General features: G+C 45.3%; 1 protein-coding gene across 1 annotated transcript in view; it reads right to left on the bottom strand.

The window, feature by feature from the left end:
* Positions 1–26,800, bottom strand: part of ilk (integrin-linked kinase) — an 81,151-nt gene that overhangs the window by 7,848 nt on the left and 46,503 nt on the right. Inside the window, exons 5-11 of the mRNA XM_078544910.1 lie at positions 21,232–21,328; positions 10,868–10,951; positions 10,256–10,341; positions 8,571–8,680; positions 7,570–7,697; positions 5,531–5,652; positions 3,831–3,930 (exon numbers count right to left, since the gene is read on the bottom strand). Coding sequence (XP_078401036.1) covers positions 3,831–3,930; positions 5,531–5,652; positions 7,570–7,697; positions 8,571–8,680; positions 10,256–10,341; positions 10,868–10,951; positions 21,232–21,328 — 727 coding nt within the window. The remainder of the gene's footprint in view (positions 1–3,830; positions 3,931–5,530; positions 5,653–7,569; positions 7,698–8,570; positions 8,681–10,255; positions 10,342–10,867; positions 10,952–21,231; positions 21,329–26,800) is intronic.

Genomic DNA, 26,800 nt, shown 5'->3' with positions numbered 1-26,800 from the left:
GGCTAATCCGGATATCGGACAGTGGGGCTAATCCGGATATCGGACAGTGGGGCTAATCCGGATATCCAACAGACAGGCTAATCCGGATATCCAACAGAGAGGCTAATCCGGATATTCAGCAGGGGGGCTAATCCGGATATCGGACAGTGAGGCTAATCCGGATATCGGACAGTGAGGCTAATCCGGATATCCAGCAGTGAGGCTAATCCGGATATCCAGCAGTGAGGCTAATCCGGATATCGGACAGTGAGGCTAATCCGGATATCGGACAGTGAGGCTAATCCGGATATCAGACAGTGAGGCTAATCCGGATATCGGACAGTGAGGCTAATCCGGATATCAGACAGTGAGGCTAATCCGGATATCGGACAGTGAGGCTAATCCGGATATCCAGCAGTGAGGTTAATCCGGATATCGGACAGTGAGGCTAATCCGGATATCCAGCAGTGAGGCTAATCCGGATATCGGACAGTGAGGCTAATCCGGATATCGGACAGTGAGGCTAATCCGGATATCGGACAGTGAGGCTAATCCGGATATCGGACAGTGAGGCTAATGCGGATATCGGACAGTGAGGCTAATCCGGATATCGGACAGTGAGGCTAATCCGGATATCGGACAGTGGGGCTAATCCGGATTTTGGACAATGAGTCGAATCCGGATATCAGACAGTGAGGCTAATCCGGATTTTGGACAATGAGTCTAATCCGGATTTCAGACAGTGAGGCTCATCTGGATTTCTGACAGAGAGTCGAATCCGGAGGTGAGGTTGAGTAGGTTGGGCCTGTACTTATTGGTGTTTAGAAGAATGAGAGGCGACCTTACTGAAACATATAAGATTCTTAGGGGGCTTGACAGGGTAGATGCTGAGAGGCTGTTTCCCCTTGTGGGAGAGTCTAGGACCAGAGGGCATAATCTCAGATAAGGGGCGCCCATTTAAAACAGAGATGAGGAGTTTCTTCTCTCAGAGGCTAGTTAATCTGTGGAATTCTTTACTGCAGAGGGCTGTAGAGGCTGGGTCATTAAGTATATTCAAGTCTGAAATAGACAGATTTTTAATCAATAAGGGAATCAAGGGTTATGGAGAAAAGGCAGGAAAGTGGAGTTGAGGATTATCAGACCAGCACGAACTCACTGAATGGCAGTGCAGACTCGATGGACCAAATGGCCTACTTCTGCTCCTACGTCTTATGGTCTTATTTGGTACTATGCAATGAGAAGGGGTTAATTAATAATCTTGTTGTGTGGGTCTTTTAGGGAACAGTGACCATAACATGATAGAATTCTTCATTAGGACGGAAAGTGAAGTGGTCCAATAGAAACTAGGGTCCTAAATCCAAACCAAGGAAACTATGGAAGTATAAGCTGTGAGTTGGCTACGATAGATTGGGAAACTTCATTAAAAGGCATGATGGTGGAAGGCAATAGCTAATATTTAAGGAATGAATGTATGCATTGCAACAGTTATACATTCCATTCTGGTGCAAAAAGACAACAGGAAAAGCAGCCTAACCATGGCTAACAAAAGATATTAAGGATAGTATTAAATTCAAAGAGAGAGTCGTATAAAGTTGCTAGAAAAAGTAGCAAGCCTGAGGATTGGGAGCAGTTTAGAATTCAGCAAAGGAGGACCAAGAGATTGATTAAGAGGGGAAAAATAAAGTATGAGAGTAAACTTGCAAAGAACATAAAAGAGGACTGTAAAAGCTTCTATAAGTATGTAAAAAGAAAAAGATCAGTGAAGACAAATGTTGATCCCTTATAGTCCGAAATGAGAGAATTCATAATAGAGAACAAGGAAATGGCAGGACTTTAGTTCTGTCTTTATTGAGGAAGACACAAGTAACTTCTCAGAAATGCTAGGGAATCAAGGGTCTAGTGAGAAGGAGGAATTGAAGGAAATTAGTATTACTAAAAAATAGTGCTGGAGAAATTAATGGGACTGAAAGCTGATAAACCCCCAGGGCCTGATAATCTACATCCCAGGGTATTAAAGGAGGTGGCAATGGAAATAATGGATGTGTTGGTTGTCATCATCCAAAATTCTGTAGATTCTGGAACTGTCCTGGCAGGTTGGAGGGTGACAAATGTAACCCCCCTATTTAAAAAAGGAGGGAGGGGGGGAGGTAGGAAACAGGGAATTACAGACTGGTTCGCCTAACATCAGTAGTAGGGAAAATGCTAGAGGCTATTATAAAGGATGTGATAACAGGACAGTTAGAAAATATCAACGAGAATAGACAAAGTCAACATGGATTTATGAAGGGAAATCATGTTTGACAAACCTACTGGAGTTTTTTGAGGATGTAACGAGCAGAATAGATAAGGGAGAACCAGTGGATGTGGTGTATTTGGATTTTCAGAAAGTTTTTGATAAAATCCCACATAGGAGGTTAGTGTGTAAAATTAAAGCACATGGGATTGGGGGTAATATATTGGCATGGATTGAGAATTGGTTAACAGACAGGAAACAGAGAGTAAGAATAAATGGGTCTTTTTCAGAGCAGCAGCCAGTGACAGAGAATTTTGGAAGATGACAACCAACACATCCACTAGTGGGGTACCACAGGAATCAGTGCTTGGGTCCCAGCATTTCACAATATATATCAATGGTTTGGATGAGGGAACCAAATGTAATATTTCCAAGTTTGCTGATGACACGAAACTAGGTGGGATTGTGAGTGGTGAGGAGGGGGTTAATTGGCTTCAAGGTGATTAGACAAGTTGAGTGAGTGGGTAAATACATGGCAGATGCAGTATAACGTGGATAAGTGTGAAGTTATCCAATTCGGTAGGAAAAACAGAATGGCAGAGTATTATTTAAATAGTGATAGATTGGGAAATGTTGATGTGCAAAGGGACCTGGGTGTCCTTGTACACCAATCACTGAAAGCAAGCATGCAGGTGCATCAAGCAGTTAAGAAGGCAAATGGTATGTTGGCCTTCATTGCGAGAGGACTTGAGTACAGGAGCTAGAATGTCTTACTGCAGCTGTACAGGGCATTGGTGAGACCACACCTGGAGTAGTGTGTGCAGTTTTGGTCTCCTTTTCTAAGAAAGGATATACTTGCCATAGAGGGAGTGCAGCGAATGTTCACCAGACTGATTCCTGGGATGGCAGGATTGTCGTATGAGGTGAGTTTGGGCTGACTAGGCCAGTATTCACTGGAGTTTAGAATGAGAGGAGATCTCATTGAAACATATAAAATTCTGACAGGGCTGGACAGGCTGGGTGCAGGGATGATGTTTCCTCTGGCTGGGGGTGTCTAGAACAAGGGGTCACAATCTCAGGATACAGGGTGGGCCATTTAGGACTGAGATGAGGAGAAGTTTCTTCACTCAGAGGGTGGTGAACCTATGGAATTCTCTACCACAGAGGCTGTGGAGGCCAAGTCGCTGAATATATTTAAGAAAGAAATAGATTTCTAGATCCTAAAGGCGTCAAGGGGTAGGGAGAGCGCGGGAGTATCGCATTGAGATAGAGGATCAGCCATGATCATACTGTATGGTGGAGCAGGATCGAAAGGTTGAATGACCTACTCCTGCTCCAATTTTCTATGTCTATCCGACAGGGAATGAGTCTAATCCGGAAATCCAACAGTGAGTCTAATCCTGATTTCTGACAGTGAGTCTAATCCAGATATCTGACAATGAATTAGCCTAATTCGGACATCTGACAATGAGTCAAAACTGGATATCCAGCTTTAGGAGTGAGCATGTTTCTATTCCAGTGCATGTTAATGTGGGACCCGGAGGAGAAGAAACTCTCTGTTTGTTGCGATGTCTACGGTTCAGCTGTCAGTGATGAGGAAACGAGTAGAATACTTCACCTTCTGGAGCAACCCAGGCCGGAGCGTACATTCTCCCTGGGCACTGGAAGGTGAATTTGACGTCAGCCATGCTGATTCGAGATGTCATGTCCTCGTCAATCTGCTCATTGCAAAACAAAAAATGATAAACAGGGCTGAGTTGAGAGATACACGGGGAGAAAAGGTTCCTGTTCATGTTTCAAAGTCAATGTGAGATTGATCCAGGAACACAGGAGCAGGAGGAAGCCATTGAACTCCTTTAGACTGTTTCATCATCCAATGAGATCATCCCTGATCTGCAAACAAACTCCAAATGTCCACCATTGCTTGATATCCCTTAAAACCCATGGTTAAGCAAGATCTATTAACATCAGGTGTAAGATTAACAATTAGAATCATAGAACGGTTATAGCACAAGCGGAGGCCACACACTCATCTGCTCCATCCTCCTATTTTTCTACTCACTTGCATGTTGTTCCGGGTGTAATACAGGGGTTACTACCTTTGAGGTGCTGCTCGCTTGTTTCCCTCCCAGCTCCCTAAACTCTGCCTGCAGGACCACATCCCTCTTTCTACCTATGTCATTGGTACTGATGTGCACTACAACTGCTGGCTGTTCACCCTCCCCTCTCTGAATGCTCTGAAGCCACTCAGTGATACCCCCGACCCCGAAACCAGCGAGGCAACACACCACCCCGGAGTCAAGTCCACGGCCACAGAAACGATTGTTTGTTCCCCTAACTACTGAATCCCTTTGCACTATTGCTTTCTCATTCTTCTATCTGTCTCCGCACAGCTGAGCCAGCTGTGGTGCCTTGGACCTGACTCTAGTTGCACTCCCCGGATATACCAGCACTTTCACCAATATTCCAAATTGACCCAGCATCAATTGCCACTTGTGGAAGATAGTTCCAAACTCCTACCAACCTTTGGGTGGAGAAGTGTTTCCTCATCTCACTCCTGAAAGGCCTATCTCTAATTTTCAGACTCTGTCTCCTAGGCCTAGACTCCCCAGCCAGCGAAAATAGTTTCTCTCTATCGACCCTATCTGTTCCCCTTAATATCTTGAAGACTTTGACCAAATCATCTTAAACCTTCCAAATTCCAGGGAATACAGCCCTAGTTTGTGTAATCTCTCCTCGTGATTTAACCCTTCAAATTCAGGTATCATTCATGGGAGGGTTTACCCCTCAGACTTGACTTATAAGGAAAACACATCCCAGCACATCCCCCACCCTTAAGGGGCTGCTTCATGGAGAGTGCCCTGTGATGGCCTGTTCTTGGGGACCGTGGATCCACCAACCTTGCCAGTGCTCCAATGGAACCCCTGTTTTTGCTGGATACATCCTCTGGTACCTTGCTATTCAACTACGGTGGGCAGAACAATGAACCCTGGTCCGCCCCTCACCCAATCCAGGAACTTTCCAGCAGTGCTAAACTCCTGGCTGTTGAGAGCAGGAACAATGAATGAGTGTGTGTTCTAAACCGAGGGATGCTCAGGCCATTTGTCTGTGGCTGAGATCAGGAACTCCTGTTTAAAATTACAACACTGATATTTTGCATTCCTCACCACAGTTGCTGCTCAATACTCCACTTCCCCACACAAACCCTATCGTCGCTCCCCCCTCCCCCCTACCCAGCCCTGTACACTGGTCTGAGGCTGGCTGGCGTAAGATTGCACAAGGTCAGTTTTTGAGTGAATCAAGATGCAGACAGCTCACCATGATGCTCTTGCTGTTGACGTAGTGCCTGGGGATAAGGGGCTCGAGGGTGTGCAGAAAGGCCAACCCCCGGGCAATGTCCAAGGCAAACTTTACCGCCTGGGTCTGGTCCACCACAAAATCTGAAAAGGTGAGAGCAGAAGTTCAGGAGACAGCTATTAATCCCCAAGTTTAGCCCAAGAAGTAGTGTGCTCCAGTCTAGTGAGCAGGCAGTGCCGGGTTGCCTTCAAGTTGTCTGAGTTTCGGTCAAGCTGAAATAAGTTTCTGCCTCAGCCCCATCGAGCACAGTGCAAGCCTGAGGTCTCACACAGCTTTAAACAGGAAAGTCCCAAATCATATGCTGCTATTCCAACACAGGGTCAAAACTAGGGCTCCGGTGAACAGCTCCCGCTGATGGATGTACTGAATGGGTGCGGAGAGGGAGTCATGGTAAATTGTGTACCTTTTTCTAGGATGTTGACCATGACTCAGCAGGCACACCTCTTAGTCAGAAGACTGTGGGTTCAAATGCCACTCCAGAGGCAGTAAGGCAATTCTGAGGGAGTGTTGCACTGTTAGAGGGTCAGTACTGAGGGAGCGCTGCACTGTCAGAGGGTCAGTACTGAGGGAGTGCTGCACTGTCGGAGGGTCAGTACGATGGGAGTGCAGCACTGTCAGAGGGTCAGTACTGAGGGAGTGCTGCACTGTCAGAGGGTCAGTACTGAGGGAGTGCTGCACTGTCGGAGGGTCAGTACTGAGGGAGTGCTGCACTGTCGGAGGGTCAGTACGATGGGAGTGCAGCACTGTCGGAGGGTCAGTACGATGGGAGTGCTGCACTGTCGGAGGGTCAGTACGATGGGAGTGCAGTACTGTCGGAGGGTCAGTACGATGGGAGTGCTGCACTGTCGGAGGGTCAGTACTGAGGAAGTGCTGCACTGTCAGGGGGTCAGTACTGAGGGAGTGCTGCACTGTCGGAGGGTCAGTACTGAGGGAGTGCTGCACTGTCAGAGGGTCAGTACTGAGGGAGTGCTGCACTGTCAGAGGGTCAGTACTGAGGGAGTGCTGCACTGTCAGAGGGTCAGTACTGAGGGAGTGCTGCACTGTCAGACGGTCAGTACTGAGGGAGCACTGCACTGTCAGAGGGTCAGTACTGGGGGAGTGCTGCACTGTCGAGGGTCAATACTGAGGGATCGCCACACTCTCCAATGCAATGTTTAGGTGCCTTCTTTCAGATGAAACACTGTGTAGCCCTCTAAGCTAAAAGTAAAGGATCCCACGACACTGTGGAAGAGGTGTTTCAATACTTAACTATTCCAATGCATTCCTAACCATCCTCCCACATTCTACCCTCTGTAAACATGAGATCATTCAAAACTCTACTGCCTGTGTCCTTACTCGTACCAAGTATCTATCACCTCTGCTTGTTGGTTTGCAATTGATTCTCAGTAAAGCGATGCCATTTTAGGATTCTCACCCTCATTTCCAAATCCCTCCAGAGCCTCGACCCTCCCTATCTTTATAATCTCAAACACACCCCTCTGAGAGTGCACCGCTCCCTCTGCACTCCTCCAATTCTGGCTTGATTTTAATCGCTCAGTTTTCGCTGAAGATGTTAAGGACAGTGAAGGACAGTTCTAAGTGCCTATTCTGTGTGTGCGAGCTTTTAACAGTAAAGTTTGGCCATCAACTAATGGGGGATATCACAGCCCAGGCTTCCTATCAAAGTCCAATTCTCACACACAGATTTTCCCACAGGGATCACTGGATGGGGATTAGAAACTCTGGGTGACATTTCCCCAATTAAACTTAGGGAAGGGGCAGGCAGGGTAGGAGAGTTAACAACACTAACTGCATTCTGTAAGTAACTCATGAACTATGAAACACTGTAAAGGCACGAGATAAATGCAAGTTCTTTCTTTTCCAGCAATAGCTCGAGTGCTGCCCAGGGAGAGAGCAATGCACAGGAAACTGCAACCTTCCCGGTCCAAATGGTGGGAGTTAATCAGCAGAAATTTGCTGAACCACCTGAACAGCTTTCAGGGGTTTTTACAAACACTCACTTGTTCCCTCATGCAGGACATTATACAGAGACCCATAAGGCATCCAGTGTGTGATGACGATGGGGTGTGGGGCTGGTGGTGACTGACAGGCTCCAAGAACAGGCAGCACGTTGGGATGTGAGAATATTCTGTGAAAAGAGAGATGAACATTAAAACAAAGAATTGATACAGAGAACAGACTGATTCCACTGCTCTCACTCGCCCCACATACAATCCCACGCTCGTACCCCACATACAATCCCACGCTCGCACCCCACATACAATCCCACGCTCGCACCCCACATACAATCCCACGCTCGTACCCCACATACAATCCCATGCTTGCACCCCACATACAATCCCACGCTCGCACCCCACATACAATCCCACGCTCGCCCCACATACAATCCCACGCTCACACCTCACATACAATCCCACGCTCACCCCCACATACCAGCCCACACTCACACCCCACATACCAGCCCACACTCACACCCCACATACCAGCCCACACTCACACCCCACATACAATCCCACACTCACACTCCACATACCAGCCCACACTCACACCCCACATACCAGCCCACACTCACACCCCACATACCAGCCCACACTCACACCCCACATACAATCCCACACTCGCCCCACATACAATCCCACACTCGCCCCACATACAATCCCACACTCGCCCCACATACAATCCCACACTCGCCCCACATACAATCCCACACTCGCCCCACATACAATCCCACACTCGCCCCACATACAATCCCACACTCGCCCCACATACAATCCCACACTCGCCCCACATACAATCCCACACTCGCCCCACATACAATCCCACACTCGCCCCACATACAATCCCACACTCGCCTCACATACAATCCCACACTCGCCCCACATACAATCCCACACTCGCCCCACATACAATCCCACACTCGCCCCACATACAATCCCACACTCGCCTCACATACAATCCCACACTCGCCCCACATACAATCCCACACTCACACCCCACTCACCTAAGCTTTGGATACTCCTCGTTGAAGTCCCGGCTTTTCCGTGTGGTCCAGTCTCGCATTTTCATGACTTTGATCACAACGTCATTCCCCTGCCACCTGCCTTTCCACAGCTGGAAGCAAAGTAAAGACACCCTCGATTAACAAACGTGACTCATTCACTGTTCCACAGTCTAAAGCTCCCTCCCTTCTAGCAGAGGAGAATCATCAATTAGAGATGGGCCACAAATGCTGTCTTTTCCAGCAACACTCACATCCCATGAATAAATTTTAAAAATACTCTTGAGCCTGAGTATTGAATGACTTTGGGATTGATTTTATTTGCAAAGTTTCAGCTGGTTAACTTGGCACACTGACCTGCCCTTTGCAGAATTCTGCTCCAGTAGGGATGTGTGAAGTGCAGAGGTAATTAAGGGGGTAGAGCAAGTTGTAATGGTTTAAATTGTGAGGGCAGGTTGGATAAACCCAGCTTTTCCACCTCTGAGTTTAGAAGGTTGAGGGCTGATTTACTTGAGATGTTTAAAATGATAAAGGAATTTCATAGGGTTGAACAGCAGCTAATATTCATGTGTTCATGTGTCTGAATTCTTAGGGGGGACGATGGCATGGTGGTAATGTTGCTGGACTAGTAACCCAGAGTTCAAATCCCACCACAGCAGGTGTGGTGTTTGAATAAATCGGAAATATAAAGCTATGGTGACCATGAAACCATTGCCAATTGTTGTAAAAACCCATCTGGTTCACTAACTCTGGTTCGTCCCCTTTAGGGAAGGAAATCTGCCGTCCTTACCTGGTCTGGCCTACACATGACTGCAGACCCACAGCAATGTGGTTGACCCAACTGTCTCTTAATTGCCCCTCCCCAATTCTCCCCTCCTGTGGGCTGTTCCCAGACAAAAGCATCAGACATCTGAGATTCACAGTGGATTTTACTGACATTCTACTGTTTGTTGGAAAGCTCTGCCTTAACAGTTTGGGACTCATGGCCACAATCGCACTTTGGGTCATCCTTCATCCCCCGCTTAAGGAGTAGGAGGCCACATGGTCCATGCTCAGTGCAGATTGGGTTCCGTGCGGTTCACTGTCTTCATGGGGGGGTGGGGGTCAGTGCCAGGGACCTCTGCTGGTGAGTCAGTGGTGAGATGTTGATTTATGAGCTGTATGTGTCCCTGATTCCATCCATCTGGATTCAGGGCTGAAACTAATTCATTTTTTAGGCCATTCCAGAGGACAGTTAAGAGTCAACCACATTGCTGTGGGTCTGGAATCACATGTTAGCCAGATCAGGTAAGGATGGCAGATTTCCTGCCCTAAAGGACCTTAGTGAACTAGATGGGTTTTTGAGATAATCAGTGATAGTTGGCATGGTCACCATTGCTGAGACTAGCTTTATATTCCAGTTTTATTAATTGAGTTTAAATTCCACCAGCTACCATGGTGGGATTTCAACCCATGTCCCCTGAGCATTAGCCTGGCCCTCTGGATTACTAGTCCAGTGACATTACTACTACACCACATCTCCCCTTAATTTCGCACTGGCCAGAATGGATGAAGAGCGGTTTATGAAGAAATGCACATGTTTTTGTTGAGCCTTAGCTTGGCTGATGAAACAGGCAGACAGATTTAAACAGCAAACACTGCCCTGTATGTTGACCATAGGTCAAGGGGCAGGGGGCAGGTCAGGTTACCTCTCCAGAGTGGTTCTCATTGAGTTTATGAATGAGGGTCAGCTGCTTGAAGTCGATGCCAGCGTGTTTGTTCAGTGTTCCATTTCCTGCACAAAATACCAGAGAGCAAGGAAATTAATTCCAATCTCCAGCCATCCCAGTATCTAATTGTTGGAAACAGTGCAACACCCCCATTCCCCTGCCCCTACATCAGATCACAGTTTCCATCCAATTCATTCCATAGAAGCTGATGACCTCTCAATACATCAAAGACCAAGGGAGCTGGCAAGATCCAAGGCTGAGGTTTTGATGCATAGAGATTTCTCAGGTTGCTGTCATCTCTCAGCTCTGATGAGCTAATGTTGCCTCCGAGTTTTCTGACCTTAGCCCAAATCTTTCAGACTACTGTTTTCCTCCCTCTGACTCCCACTCTGCACAAGCCAGAAGCTGAGTGGCCAATAATTCCATTATTATACCATGCCTCTACCAGGCTGATACACTGTAAACTAGGTGAACGCTGCTCTTTCTCATCCAGCCATTCCCACATCCTAAATTCTCCTTAACTCAGCTCAGACACAACAATTATGAATTACACTCTGGTCAAGACTGAATAAAAGTTAGGGAGTCACTGACGGGGGCGAGTGCGAGTTGTTCCTTTCCAGAAGGTGTCCTTGTAGGGTACTTTAGTCAGACTCTGGCCCAGCTTCTCTGCACGTTCTGTGGGGGAGGAGATACAAAGAGAGAGGGAGTTAGGGGTGAGAATAAACAAGTACAAAAGGACATGACGGATTCAAGAAGGAAAACAACACAGGGGTATTTCAAAGGGAGTGAAGGAGCCTCTCAAACAAACCCAGTGCCATACACCGACCTTACAGCACAGCACTGTCCAAACCGGTCCCACCACTGACACTGGGCCAAGGCAGGGACACCCAGCTTATCACAGGACAGAATGACAAAGCTCCACATATAATGGGTTCCTTCAAGTGCTTGCGTGGGCCACTGCACTGAACCAGGCATGGGCAGCAGCCCCAGTGCTGTCACATTTGGTTAAAAGTGAGCAGATTCGGTGATTTCAATCCTCTCCACAATATTTCAGTTCTCTTTCACCAGCAGTTTTTTTAATGGTTAATCAATTCTCCTTCTGGATGAATTCAGAATGTAGAAACATAGACAGGAATATAGGGCAGAATTTATAGGTCAGCATGGGGACACAGGCCCGACCCGCTCAAGTGTAAAGTAGCGTGTGATGACATCGGGCGAGGGTCCCGGCATCGTCCCGTTCTCGTGCGACATTTCGGTCAGCAGGCGCGTGCAAAAGCTGGAAGCACACTCGCTGACAATTAAGAGGCCAATTAAGCCCATTAAAATTCCAATCGTCCCCGACTTTTCATGGTCCATCCAACCTTATGGTTGGCGGACGGGCGAATCTGCCAGGCCGACTTTGCATTTTTGATGAAACCTCATCCAAGGGCGGGATGAGGTTTCCATTGTTAAATTTAAAAAAAATGTATGGACAGGATTTTCATCCTATAAATGTCCAGTGACTGATTCTGATACGCGGGCATTTTTTACCGGGTTTCAAAATCTTTATTTATTGGTTTTAAATTCTTCAGCTCCCTGAGGCAGCGCTCGGTCTTCAGGGAGCTTTCGTTCAGTGCCCCCCCCCCCATCAGTGCCTACCCTCCTCCCGCCCTCCTCCCGCCCCCCTCCCGCCCCCCTCCCGCCCCCCTCCCGCCCTCCTGCCGCCCTCCCCCCACCCTCCTCCCACCCCCATCCCGGCAGCGCTGAGCATTTCAGCGCGCGCTTCACACTGGCTGGTCCACCTCACTTGTTCTGGACTGGTCCTCGCCAGAGGGAATAGTTTCTATCTATCGACCCGAGCCCTATCAAATCCTTTAGTCATCTTAAACACTTAATTAGATCACCCTTTAATCTTCTATTTCAATGGAATACAAGCCTGGATATGCAACCTGTCCTCATCATTTAACCCTTTTGTCTCAGATATCATTGTGGTGAAACTGCGCTGCACTCCCTACAATGCCAATCTCTCCTTTCTGAGGTGTAGTACCCTGAACACAGTTACTCCAAGTTAACTCTGTTTCTCTCTCCACAGATACTGCCAGGCCTGCTGAGGTTTTCCAGCATTTTCTGTTTTTATTTCAGAGTTTTATACAACTGTCATATAACAGGTTTACCTTCAGGTAAAGGTCTATATTCTATTAGCAATTTTGATTGGTTTTTGTGCCTGTCCACCAGCTATTAGTAATTTTATGTACCTGGACTCCCAAATCTCTGCTTCTCCACAGTTCCTAGCCTTTCATCATTCAAAAAATATTCTGATTTCTCTGTCCTGTGTCCAAGTTGGATGATCTCACTTCTTCACAATGATCTCCATCTGCCTAGGCACTGCCCACTCACTTAATCTGTCTCTGTCCTTTGGAACTTCCAGCTCCTGCCTACAAAACTTACTGTGCCTTCTAACATTGTGTGTTCAGCAAACCTGGAATGGTGAGAATAAACACGTTGACCTGACGATGCTCATTCTGTATACAGGCTGGGGATACATCATGCAGTATATCTCCATGCTAACGCTGAGGAAGATTGTGAAAAACCGGGGTCAATTTCAAAATAAATCCTAGCAAATTCTTCCCCAAGTCCCAAAGGCAAATAAGAAGCTCAGTTACCATCACTAATGTATTGAACTAGCCCCTAACCCCATTCACCAGGGTGTCCTGCTCCCAGAGGAAGCTGTCAATTTCTTCTCGAGACTGTAGGATTCCCAACAAATCCACTAGTAACATGACCTAGGATGACAACATTCAAACAAGATGCTTCCTACCACTTAACCTACTGCCAACATATTTCACAAACATTATTTTCATTATTCCTGGCTATTCAGGTTGTATGCGTGAAATACGCTACAAATTCTGCCTCTGCATGCACTTCCTGACTCCCTGTCGTCATGTTTTTGCCACATTTTATGTGTCAACTTTTCGCCCTTTGTGATTTTTTTATTTGCTCTTTGGATGTGGACAAAACTGACAAGGTAACATTTCCTACCCTAGACGCTGTGAGAGCATTTACAATCAACCACAACTGTAGGACTGGAGTCAGAGGGAGACAGTGGCATAGTGGTAATGTCAGGGGGACTAGTGATCCAGAGGCTCAGATTAATCCTCTGGGGGCGTGAGATCAAATCCCACCACGGCTGCTGGTGGAATTTAAATTCAATTAACAAATCTGGAATTGAAAGCTAGTCTCAGTAACGGTGAACACGAAACCACCTCAACAGAGTGTGAGAGTATTGGTGAGTTGAGAGAATCTTAAATCTCTTTCTAAAAATCTAACACTCTATAGATATAACATGTAACTGCAAGTGCTATTTGAATTCTAAGTCTCATCCAAGGGCCAAACAGAGAGATAGAAGCTATCCATTGGCAACAACTGAAATAGTTAATTAAGGAAACTATCTTGAACTGGTTTGTTCTGTACCTGGGCTTAATCCCTTTGTTTCAGAACATATAAATTCAGACATTCTCAGTGCAAGCAGCACTGAGTGTAACTTTAACAGAGTGAGAGAGTTTGGTGAGCAGAGGGAGTTCAGTGAGGAAGGGAGGGAGGTACCTCTTTGTTTTTTTTCTAATATTCCACCTGCAGGAATTGGATCTTGCTCTACTACAGGGAAGAAACTAGCTGTTTGGTAAGTATCTGGTAAGTGGATAAGTTTATTATATTCCTAAGGTTCAAAATAGTACAGGAATTTGTGGCAAGATTTATAAAATACAGAAATTAGATAATTGAATAAAATAATTAAGTAATTAATTAAAGCACATAAAGATGGCAGGACATCAGTGTGATCCAGGGTAAACATGTCTGCACGAAGTGTTTGCGCCTTGAGGAGCTTCAGCTCAGTCATTGAGCTGGAGGCTGAGCTGCAGACAGTGTCACATCATGGAGCAGGAAAGTTACCTGGACGGTTTGTACCAGGAGGCAGTTACACCCCTTAGGATAGGGTCTTCTGATTTGGAAGGTGATCAGGGAAACCAAGCTGTGACTGCGAATGAGGCAGGTAAAAGGATCCAGAGGCCAGGGGTGTCAGCATCTGCACCTGTCCAACAGGTTTGAGGTTCTCTCAGCTTGTTTGGATGGGAATGGGGGCTGCAGGGTGGATGAGCTGACTGACCATGGCATTATGGTATAGGAAGCCATTCAAGTAGGGGGAGCAAAAAGGAATGTAATGGTAGTAGGGGACAGTGTAGTGAGGGGGCTTGTAGCAAAGAGCAAGAATCCAGGCGGCTGTGTTGCTTGCCCAGTGCCAGGGTTCAGGACATTTCTCAGGGCTGGAGAGGAACTTGGTGTGGGAGGTGGAGGATCCAGTTGTCATGGTCCATGTAGGTACCAATGATATAGGCAGGACAAGAAAAGAGGTTCTGCATAGGCAGTATTAGGAGTTAGGCACCAAATTAAGAAGAAGAACCTCAAAGGTAATGATCTCTGGATTATTACATGAGCCACATGCAAATTGGCATAGGGAAAATAAGGTTAGAGAAATTAATGCATGGCTCTAAGACTCGTGTGGGAGAAGTGGGCAATTCTTCAGTCCTCTGGCAAGGCAAGCGAGAAAGGTACTAATATGGGAAATGATAAACAAAACAAGACAGGAAGACAGAGAGTACAAATCTAAGAGTAGCAGATAAAGACAGACATAACAAAAATAATAAAAGGACAAAATGAAAGGCTCTGTCTCTGAATGCACGTAGCATTTGAAGAAAAAAACAGATGAACTGACAGGTCAAATAGAAATAAAAAAGTACGATCTGATAGCCATTACAGAGACATGGCTGCAGGGTGACATAGATTGGGACCTGAATGTTGAAGAGTATGTGACACTTAGGAAGGACAGGAAGTTAGGAAAAGGTGGAGCAGTGGCTCTGTTAATTAATGATGGTATTCGCACATTAGAGAGGGATGACCTAAATTCAGGAAACCAGAATGTAGAAGCAGTTTGGGTTGAGATGAGAAACAATAAAGGCAAAAAGTCACTTGTGGGAGAGGTGTACAGGCCCCCTAATTGTCCTACTACCCGGTAGGACAGAATATAAAAGAGATAATGTGAGCTTGTCAGAAAGGTACAGTAATAATCATGGGGGAATTTCAGTCTACTGGTAAATTGGAAAAATCAGAAAAGCAAAGATGGCTTAGATGAGAGGTTCACAGAATGTTTTTGGGATAGTTCCTAGGAACAGCACGTTCTGGAGCCAACCAGAAAGCAGGCTATACTAGACCAGGTACTGTGCAATGAGATGGGATTAATAGCAAAAGCACCCCTAGGTAGCAGCGATCATAATTTGATTGAATTTTATACTCAGTTTGAGGGAGAGAAGGGTGGGTCCAGGACTAGTATTTTAAACTTAAATAAGGGCAATTATGAGGGTATCAAAGCAGAGCTAACTAAAGTGAACTGGCAAATTAGGTTAAGGGATAGGTCCATTGAGATGCAGTGGTGGACATTTAAAGGGATATTTCTGAATACACAGAATAGATATATTCCAACGGGAAAGAAAACTTCCAAGGGGAGAACCCACCATCCATGGTTAACTAAAAAAGTGAAAGACAGTATCAAATGTAAAGAAAAAGCATATAATTGTGTAAAGATGGGCGGCGGGTCAGAAGATTGGACAGAATATAAAGACTAGCAAAGAATGACAAATAGATTAATAAGGAGGGAAAAATTAGTACGAGAGAAAGCAAGTTGGAAATATAGAGACGGATAGTAAGAGTTTCTCTGGATATTTAGATAAGAAAAGTGTTAACAAGGTGAGTGTTGGTCCTATAGAAAGTGAGTCTGGGGAATCAATAGTGGAAAGTAGGGAGATGACAGTTGAATTGAACAGGTATTTTGCATCGGTTTTCACTATGGAGGATACAAGTAACATCCCAGAAATAGCTGTAAATCAGGAAATGGGAGGGAGGAAGGAGCTCAGGAAAATTACAACCACCACAGAACTGGTATTAAGCAAATTGTTGGGGCTGCGGGCTGACAAATCCCCGAGTCCTGATGGACTTCACCCTCGGGTCTTGAAAGAAGTGGCTAGTGAGATAGTTGATGCGATGGTTTTAATTTGCCAAAATTCTCCAGATTCAGGGAGGATTTCATTAGATTTGAAAATAGCAAATGTAATTCCTTTATTCAAAAAGGGAGAGAGACAGTAAGTGATAAACTACAGGCCAGTTAGCTTAACATCTGTCACAGGGAAAATATTAGTGTTATGGCACAGTGGATGCTAAATGCCGAGCTGTTCAAATCCCAGAGGGAAACTTGAAACAGCTGCCACAACTGTTTTGCAGTTTGTATTTGTTTTTAGATGCGTGCTCTGAACTCAGAAGTAATAACACTACCATGACTTCAGAGGTTTCAGAAAATAAAATTAAACATTTATTAACAAACAATTTTAAACACATACACAGGTCAACAAATTACTATTATAATAACTCCTAAAACCCCGAATTAATCTAGCTCCCAGTTCCACCTCCATTAAGGCAGCAGTAAAAACAAACAGATTTAAACAGACCCAGGCAAAGTCACGCGATGCCCTGGACAGTGATATTCAAAGTGAGTTTTCTCAGCTTTGGTTCTTGTCGACGATTTGAGGAGTGGTGTGCCACAGGGATCAGTGCTGGGGCCTCAACTCTTTACAATTTATAGACATGACTTGGATGAAGGGGCAGACGGTATGGTTGCTAGCTTTGCTGATGACACAAAGATAGGTAGGAAAGTAAGTTGTGAGGAGGACATAAGGAGGCTACAAAGTGACATCGATAGGTTAAGTGAATGAGCAAAGATCTGACAGATGGAGTATAATGTGGGAAAACGTGAAATTGTCCATTTTGGCAGGAAGAATAGAAAAGAAGCCTATTATCTAAATGGTGAGAGATTGCAGAGCTCGGAGATTCAGAGGGATCTGGGTGTCCTAGTGCATGAATCGCTAAAAGCTAGTATGCAGGTACAGCAGGTAATTAAGAAAGCGAACAGAATGTTATAATTTATTGCGAAGACAATTGAATACGAAAGTAGGGAGGTTATTCTGCAGTTATACAGGGCACTGGTGAGACCACATCTGGAGTACTGTGTGCAGTACTGGTCTCCTTATTTAAGGAAAGATGTAAATGCATTAGAAGCGGTTCAGAGCAGGTTTACTAGGCTGATAGCAGGAATAGGCAGGTTGTCTTATGAGGAAAGGTTGGACAGGTTAGGCTTGTATCCACTAGAATTAGAAGAGTAAGAAGTGACTTGATCGAAATCTTTAAAATCCTGAGGGGCCTTGACAGGGTGGATGTGGAGAGGATGTTTCCTCCTGTGGGAGAATCTAGAATTAGGGGTCACGGTTTAAGACCATAAGACATGTCCCCAGACATAGGAGCAGAAATTAGGCCATTTGGCCCATCGAGTCTGCTCTGCCATTCAATCATGGCTGATAAGTTTCTCAACCCCATTCTCCCGCCTTCTCCCCGTAACCTTTGATCCCCTTACCAATCAAGAACCTATCTATCTCGGTCTTAAATACACTCAATGACCTGGCCTCCACAGCCTTCTGTGGCAATGAATTCCATAGATTCACCACTCTCTGAATAAAGAAGTTTCTCCTCATCTCTGTTCTAAAAGGTCTTCCCTTTACTCTGAGGCTGTGCCCTCGGGTCCTAGTCTCTCCTACTAATGGAAACATCTTCCTCACGTCCACTCTATCCAGGCCTTTCAGTATTCTGTAAGTTTCAATCAGATCCCCCCTCATCCTTCTAAACTCCATCGAGTATAGACCCAGAGTCCTCAAACGTTCCTCATGTGTTAAGCCTTTCATTCCTGGGATCGTTCTCGTGAACCTCCTCTGGACCCTCTCCAGGGCCAGCACATCCTTCCTGAGATACGGGGCCCAAAATTGCTCACAATATTCTAAATGTGGTCTGACCAGAGGCTTATAAAGCCTCAGCAGCACATCCCTGCTTTTATATTCTAGTCCTCTCAAAAAAAATGCCAACATTGCATTTGCCTTCCTAACTACCAACTCAACCTGCAAGTTAACCTTAAGAGAATCCTGGACTAGGACTCCCAAGTCCCTTTGCACTCCAGATTTCTGAATTCTCTCTCCATTTAGAAAATAGTCTACGCCTCTATACTTCCTACCAAAGTGCATGACCTCTCACTTCCCCACGTTGTACTCCATCTGCCACTTCTTTGCCCATTCTCCTAACCTGTCTAAATCCTTCTGCAGCCTCCCCACCTCCTCAATACTACCTGTCCCTCCACCTATCTTTGTATCATCTGCAAACTTAGCCAGGATGCCCTCAGTTCCTTCATCTAGATCATTAATGTATAAAGTAAAAAGTTGTGGTCTCAACAATGACCCCTGCGGAACTCCACTAGTCGCTGGCCATCATCCTGAGAAGGACCCCCTTATCCCCACTCTCTGCCTCCTGCCAGACAGCCAATCTTCTATCCATGCTAGTACCTTGCCTCTAACACCATGGACTTTTATCTTACTGAGCAGCCTCCTGTGCAGCACCTTGTCAAAGGCCTTCTGGAAGTCCAGTAGATAACATCCATTGGCTCTCCTTTGTCTAACCTACTCGTTACCTCCTCAAAGAATTCTAACAGATTTGTCAGGCATGACCTCCCCTTGATGAAACCATGCTGACTTTGCCCTATTTTACCATGCACTTCCAAGTATTCTGAAATCTCATCCTTAATAATGGACTCTAAAATCTTACCAACGACCGAGGTCAGGCTAATCGGCCTGTAATTTCCTGTCTTTTGCCTCACTCCCTTCTTAAACAGGGGGTTTAGCGATAAGCGATTTTCCAGTCCTCTGGGACCCTCCCTGACTCCAGTAATTCCTGAAAGATCACCACTAACGCCTCCACTATCTCTTCAGCTATCTCCTTTAGAACTCTGGGGTGTAATCCATCTGGTCCAGGTGATTTATCCACCTTCAGACCTTTCAGTTTTCCTAGCACCTTCTCCTTGGTAATGGCCACCATACTCACCTCTGCCCCCCGACTCTCTTGAACTTTGGGGATGTTACTCGTGTCTTCCACCGTGAAGACTGATGCAAAGTACCTATTCAGTTCCTCCGCCATTTCTTTGTTCCCCACTACTACTTCTCCAGCGTCATTTTCCAGCGGCCCAATGTCCACTTTTACCTCTCTCTTACCCTTTATATATCTAAAAAAAACTCTTGCAATCTTCTTTTATATTACTGGCTAGTTTACCCTCATATTTAATCTTCTCCCTCCTTATTTCTTTTTTAGTTGTCCTTTGTTGGTTTTTGTAGGCTTCCCAATCCCCTGGCTTCCCACTGCTCTTCGCCGCATTGTATGCTTTCTCTTTAGGTTTTATGCTGTCCCTGACTTCCCTTGTCAGCCATGGTTGCCTCGTCCTCCCTCTAGTATGCTTCTTCCTCCTAGGGGTCACTCATTTAAGACAGAGATGAGGAGAATTTTTTTCTCTCAGGGAGTCGTTAGTCTTAAGAACTGTCTTCCTCAAAAGGCAATGGAAGCAGGGTCTTTGAATATTTTTAAGGCAGAGCTACATAGATTCTTGGTTAACAAGGGGTGAAAGGCTATTGGGTGTAAGTGGCAGGTTGCAATTCGATCAGCCATGATCTTATTAGATGGTGTAGCAGGCTTGAAGGGCTAAGTGGCCTACTCCTGCTCCTAGTTCATATGTTCGTATTATCGATTGTTATAAAAACCCATCTGGTTCACGAATGTCCTTTAGGGAAGGGAACCTGCCGTCCTTACCCGGTCTGGCCTACATGTGGCTCCAGACCCTTAGTAATGTGGTTGACTCTTAACTGTCCTCCGAAATGGCCGAGTAGCCACTCAGTTCAAGGGCAATTAGGGATGAGCAACAAATGCTGGCCTTGCCATTGATGCTGACATCCCATGGAAGAAGGATAAAAAAAACACGTAGTCCAGACCAGGTAGGGTAAGGATGGCAAATGGAGTTAAGATACAGATAGGCCATGATCTAACTAATGACAAAGCAGGCCTGAAGAGCCCAGTGGCAATTTCTGATCACCATTAACCAGTGTAAATGGTACTACTGACCATTATATCGCTAATTTAATGGGCAGAATTTTACCGTCGGCGTGCAGGGGGGGTGGGACCCACACGTCAACATGTGAAATGACGAGGGGTGACGGCGGGAGGAACTCCTGATGTCACCCGCGTCATTTACACTTTCAGCCGACTAGGCTGCACTCCCGCCAACCTGTCAACGGCCTATTAAGGCCATTAAGAAACCAATTCAGCTCATCAATGGACCTGCCGGTCCAGCCTTAGGGGTGGCGGGCAGGTCGGGAGCCCAGGTGGGCTTGTGAAAAAGCATGAAACCCCCTCATCTATGGGTGGGATGAAGCTTCCTGAGGGATTGAAATTTTAATGAAAGGTTGCAATAAAAGTTATGGACATGTCCCAACTCATGTGACAATGAGGGGACATGGCAGGGAAAATTTTTAAACTCCTTTATTATAAGTTTCAAAATGGAAACGGTCTCCCTGAGGCAGCACTTAGTCTCAGGGAAATCTGTGCGCTCTCCCACGCGCATGCACGATAGAGCGCACTCCCGTCTGAGGGAATATTCCCCCCGCCCGCACGGGGAGCGCACAGCACTTCCTGGCGCACGTCACGCTGGGCGGGCCTTAACTGGCCCGTAAAATGGTGGCGTGCTCCCGACCGGGGGCACCGATCGGGAACCCCGCCCCCGACCTTCACCCCCCCCACCCCGACGGGGAGAAAATCTTTCCCAATGCTGCTCCGTCAACTGTCACCATACAGTTACAGACACTGGCCACTAGATGGAGTGAAGTCTCTATCTCAACTCCATCAGGAGAGCGAGTGAATGGATATACAGACACATGTATGCAGCAAAGCCACAGGCAATTTACCAGTTTTAGATGAACTTCAAACACCTGACTGGTTGGATAAAGCAGCGTACGTACCCTTCAGTAGCTCACGCAAGTGGGCTTTTCCCTTGTCCAATGGAGTCTCTCCGTACTTACTGCAGATGCTGACTAAGGCTCCATTGAGCACCAGATCCTGAAAGGGAAGAGACACCAGATTTACTACAAGTGGGTCTCCTGTCACACAGAGATCCCTGTGTAGTATGTGACTATGTTGGTGACAGCAGGCTGTCTCCACACCGTCACTGGGACCCACTAAATATGGCATTTCCCATCATCACTGGTTACATAGGCTTTTGCAATGTTAAATGTGGATCTAAGGCCAAAAATACTCAACAGGAAATGAAGTTTGTCAATAAGAGATAGGCGTTAACAGCTTTCACAGCTATTCTGCGACATTACACAGTAAGTGTTGTCTTCAAGAAAGGTGGAATTAGAGACCACAGAATCCAGGACACAGACATAAATGACTCCCATTTTAAGTCAGACATTCTGCATTTTTTCCCCTATAGCTTCCTGAGTCCATACTCATAATGGGAGCTGCTGCCTTTGCGACTAGGCACTTTACAGCCTTCCGGACTGAATATTGAGTTCAACAACTTTAGATCTTGAACTCTCTCCTCCATCCCCACCCCCCTCCCGTTTCTTCCCCCTCCTTTTTGTTTTTTCCAATAATTTATATAGATTTTTCTTTTCCCACCTATTTCCATTATTTTTAAATGTTTTTCCACCCATTGTTTATTTCTACCTTTTAGTATTCCCCCACCCCCACTAGAGCTATCTGTACCTTATTTGTCCTGTCTTCTACTCTTAATTTGCACATTCCTTTAGATAATATCACCACCTTCAACACCTCTTTGTCCTTTTGTCTGTGACAGCTTTTGGTTATCTCCACCTATTACTGGCTGCTTGTCCCAACAACGCCCCCCCCGCCCCCCCCCCCCCCCCACCACCTTAAACCTGCTTATATTTCACCCCTTTCCTACTTTTACTTAGTTCTGTTGAAGGGTCATGAGGACTCGAAACGTCAACTGTGCTCTCCTCCGCAGATGCTGCCAGACCTGCTGAGTTTTTCCAGGTATTTCTGTTTCTGTTTTTGTTTTGGATTTCCAGCATCCGCAGTTTTTTGCTTTTATGCCTTTGCAATCGCCGTAATTAAACCCTCCTGGCAATGGTGGTGCTGAGATACAGAATATCACATACCCAGGGGTGAGTTACAGGCTGAATGTCCTGCTGAAGGATATAATGTTTTCACTACAAGCTTAGTCAATGTAGTGTGATGACGTATTGTCTGGCAAAAAGTTCAGGAACAGGGATACAGCAATCCCTGTCTGAGGCAGACGGTATATTAGCTGTGTTGGTGGCCAGGACAGCTCCCGTTCTGTGGGCTGATGATAGCTGGGGCAAAAAGTCTTATTCTTTGCCAATCATGAAAGGACTAGGCAGAGCAGAGAGAGAGAGAAAAACTGTTCCCATAAGCAGAACTCAAGAACCAGAAGACACCGACATAAGGCGATTGGTAAATGAACGAATGGCAACATGAAGAAAATCTTTTTCACGCAGCGGGTGGTTAGGACCTGGAATGCAACGCCTGAGAATGTGGTGGAGGCAGATTCAATCAAGGCTTTCAAAAGGGAATTGGATAAGGAACTGAAGAGGGAAAGTTTGCAGGGCTATAGGGAAAGGGCAGGGGAGTGTGACAAGCTCAACTGCCCTGCACCTTCTATGCTGCAACCATTCCATGATTCCTCAATCTGGTCAATATCTCACTGGTGACAATAGTGACAGCACAGAATGTGGAAATGTGATTGAGTAAAACTTGGAACAGATCCACTCATGCTGTACAGTTAATGTTGATTCATAGACATCCACAAAGGTACATTCCAGTATAACAATGATTCTAGAAGGATTCATCATTCGTGGCTAACTAAGGAAGTTAAAGATAGTATCAAATTGAAAGGAAAAGTGTACAATTCTGCAAAGATTAGTGGCAGGTCTGACAGAATATAAAAACCAGCAAAGATTAACTTAAAAAATGAGGGAGAAGTTATAGTATGAGAGAAAGCTAACTAGAAATATAAAAACAGATAGTAAGAGTTTCTGCAAATATTTAAAAAGGAAAAGAGTAGTTCTAGACAATGAGAATGGGGAATTAATAATGGAAAATAAGGAAATGGTGGATGAATTGAACAGATATTTTGTGTCTGTCTTCGCTGGCGATACAAATAACATCCCAGAAGTAATTGTAAATCAAGAGGTGACAGTAAGGAAGGAACTTAAAACAATTACAATCACCAGGGAAAGGGTACTAAGAAAATTATTAGAACCAAAAGCTGACAAGGTCAGAGGCCAGGAATCCTGCTATGAGTAACTCATCCCCTGACTCTCCAAAGCTTGTCCACCATCTACAAGGCGCAAATCAGGAGTGTGATGGAATACCCTCCACTTGCCTGGATGAGTGCAGCTCCAACAACACTCAAGAAGCTTGACACCATCCAGGACAAAGCAGCCCGCTCGATTGGCACCACATCCACAAACATTCACTCCCTCCACCACTGACACACAGTAGCAGCAGTGTGTGTACCATTTACAAGATGCACTGCAGGAATTCACCAAGGCTCCTTAAACAGCACCTTCTAAACCCATGACCACTACCATCTAGAAGGACAAGGGCAGCAGATAGATGGGAACACCACTAACTGGAAGTTCTCCTCCAAGTCACTCAACATCCTGACTTGGAAATATATCGCTGTTCCTTCACTGTCGCTGGGTGAAATACTGGAACTCCCTCCCTAACAGCACTGTGGGTGTACCTACACCACATAGACTGCAGCGGTTCAAGGAGGCAGCTCACACCACCTTCTCAAGGGCAATTAAGGATAGGGAATAAATGCTGGCCCAGCCAGCGAGGCCCACATCCTGTAAATGAATAAAAAGTCCCCAGTTTCTGGTGGACAGGATTAATCAATGGCCTCAGAGTAAAGGCACCCTTAGTTACAGCAACCACAATATGGTTGAACTTTACATCCAGTTTGAAAGGGAAAAGAGTGGGTCTAAGACTAACATTTTAAACCTAAATAAGGGCAAGTATATGGGCATGAAAGCTGAGCTAGCTGAAGTGAACTGGGAAACTAGGTTAGGGGATAGAGCAATAGAGAAGCAGTGGCAGACATTTAGGAGGATACTTCAGAATATTTAGGATAAGTACATTCCTACTATTAAAAAAATTCTAAGGGGAGGACCCAACATCCAGGGTTAACTAAAGAAGGAAAACATCAAACTTAAGGAAAAAACATATAATTGTGCAAAGATGAATGGCAGGTCAGATGATTGGTCAGAATATAGAAACATAGACAACAGGAGCAGCAGATCATTCAGCTCTTCGAGCCTGCTCCGCCATTCAATATGACCATGGCTGATCCTCTATCTCAACCCGCTCTCTCCCATATCCCTTGATGCCTTTAGAGTTGAGAAATCTATCTATTTCCTTCTTAAATATATTCGGTGATTTGGCCTTCACAGTCTCTGTGGTAGAGAATTCATCGGATCACCAGCCTCTGAGTGAAGAAGTTTCTCCGCATCTCAGTCCTAGATGGCCTACCCAGTATCAAATGGCAGAGAATGACTGAAAGGTTAATCAAGAGAAAAAAATTATGAGTTTGAGAAGACACTAGCTAGAAATGCAAAGAAAAGGATACCAAGAGTTTCTACAGGTATTTAAAAAGGAAAAGAGTAAATCAAGTGAGTGTTGGTCCTCTAGAGAGTGACAGTGGGGAGTTAATAGTAGATAATGAGGAAATGGCAGATGAAATGGAATTTTGCTTCTGTCTTCACTATAGAGGATACAAAAAACATTCCAAACAGAGCTGTAAACCAGGAGGCGGAAGGGAGGGGGATCTTGGTGAAATTATAATCACTAGGGAAGCAGTACCGAGCAAACTTGTGGGTCAGCTGTGGGCTGACAAGTCTCTGGGTCCTGATGGACTTCATCCTAGGGACTTAAAAGAGGCGGCTAATGAGGTAGTAGATGTGTTGGTGTTAATTTTCCAAAGTTCACTAGATTCACTAAGGTTCCATCAGACTGGAAAGTAGCAAATATAACCTCTCTATTCAAGAAGGGACGAAGACAGAAAAAAGGAAACAATAGGCTAGTTAGAAACGTCAACTGATTTCTTCTCCGCCGATGCTGCCAGACCTGCTGAGTTTTTCCAGGTAATTCTGTTTTTGTTTTGGATTTCCAGCATCCGCAGTAGCTTTTAGCTTTTTGTTTTTAGGCTAGTTAGCTTGATGTCTGTTGTGGGGAAGGTGTTAGAATTGATCACTAAGGAGGTTGTAGCTGGGCACTTAGAGAAACTCAAGGTAATCAGGAAGATTCAGCATGGTTTTGTGAAAGTAAAATCACGTTTAATCAATTAATTGGAGTTCTTTGAAAAAGTAACACGCGCTGTGGATAAAGGGGAGCCTATAGACGTACTGTGCTTGGATTTTCAAAAGGCGGTTGATAAAGTGCCACATCAAAGGTTATTGCAGAAAATAAAAGCTCATGGTGTAGGGGGTAACATATTAACATGGATAGAAGATTGGCTAGCTAACAGGAAACAGAGAGAATGCATAAATAGGTCTTTTTCTGATTGCAGGATGTGACAAGTGGAGTCCTGCAGGGGTCTGTACTGGGGCCTCAACTTTTTATAATTTTTATCAATGACTTACATGAGGTGAGTGAAGGCATGGTAGCTAAAGTTGCAGATGACATAAATATACGTAGGAAAGTATGTTGTAAAGAGGACATGAGGAGGTTGCAGATGGACAGAGATAGATTGAGTGCATGGGCAAAAACCTGGAAGATAATGTTGGAAAATGTGAAATTTTTCACTTTGGCAGGATGAATAAAAAAGCAGAGGGTATTACTTAATTGGAGAATGGCTGCAGAATTCTGAGGTGCAGAGGGATCTAGTTGTTCTAGTACATGAGTCACAAAAAGTTAGTATGCAGGTACAGCAAGTAATTAAGAAGGCTAATGGAACGCTAACCTTGATTACAAGAGGAATTGAACATAAAAATAAGGATGTTCTGCTTCAGGGCATTGCTGAGACAACATCTCAAATATTGTGTGCAGTTTTGGCCTCCATATTTAATGAACGATGTAAATGTGTTGGGCGCAGTTCAGAGGAGGTTTACTAGATTGATACCTGGAATGAGCAGGTTGTCTTATGAGGAAAGGTTAGACAGACTGGACTCGTTTCCATAGGAGTTTAGAAGAGTGAGAGGTGACTTGATTGAAGTATAAAAGATCCGGAACGGTATTGACAAGATGGACGTGGAAAAGGTGTTTCCTCTGGTGGGTGAGTCCAGAACTAGGGGGCACTGTTTTAAAGAGAGGGTTTATCTTTTAGGACAGAGACGAGGAGAATTTTTTTTCTCTCTGAGGGTTGTGCGACTTTGGAACTCTCTGCCTCAGAAGGTGGTGGAGGCGGGGTCATTGAATATTTTTAAAGTTGAGTTAGATAAATTCTCGACTGACAAGGGAGTCAAAGATGTAGGGGACAGACAGGAAACTAGAGTTGAGGCCACAATCAGATCAGCCATGATCTTATCAGATGGCGGAACA

Source organism: Cetorhinus maximus, chromosome 7, assembly GCF_964194155.1.
Source record: "Cetorhinus maximus chromosome 7, sCetMax3.hap1.1, whole genome shotgun sequence".
NCBI lineage: Eukaryota > Metazoa > Chordata > Chondrichthyes > Lamniformes > Cetorhinidae > Cetorhinus > Cetorhinus maximus.
The sequence above is the reverse complement of the archived record's forward strand: the minus strand, read 5'-3'. Positions and strand labels throughout refer to the sequence as shown.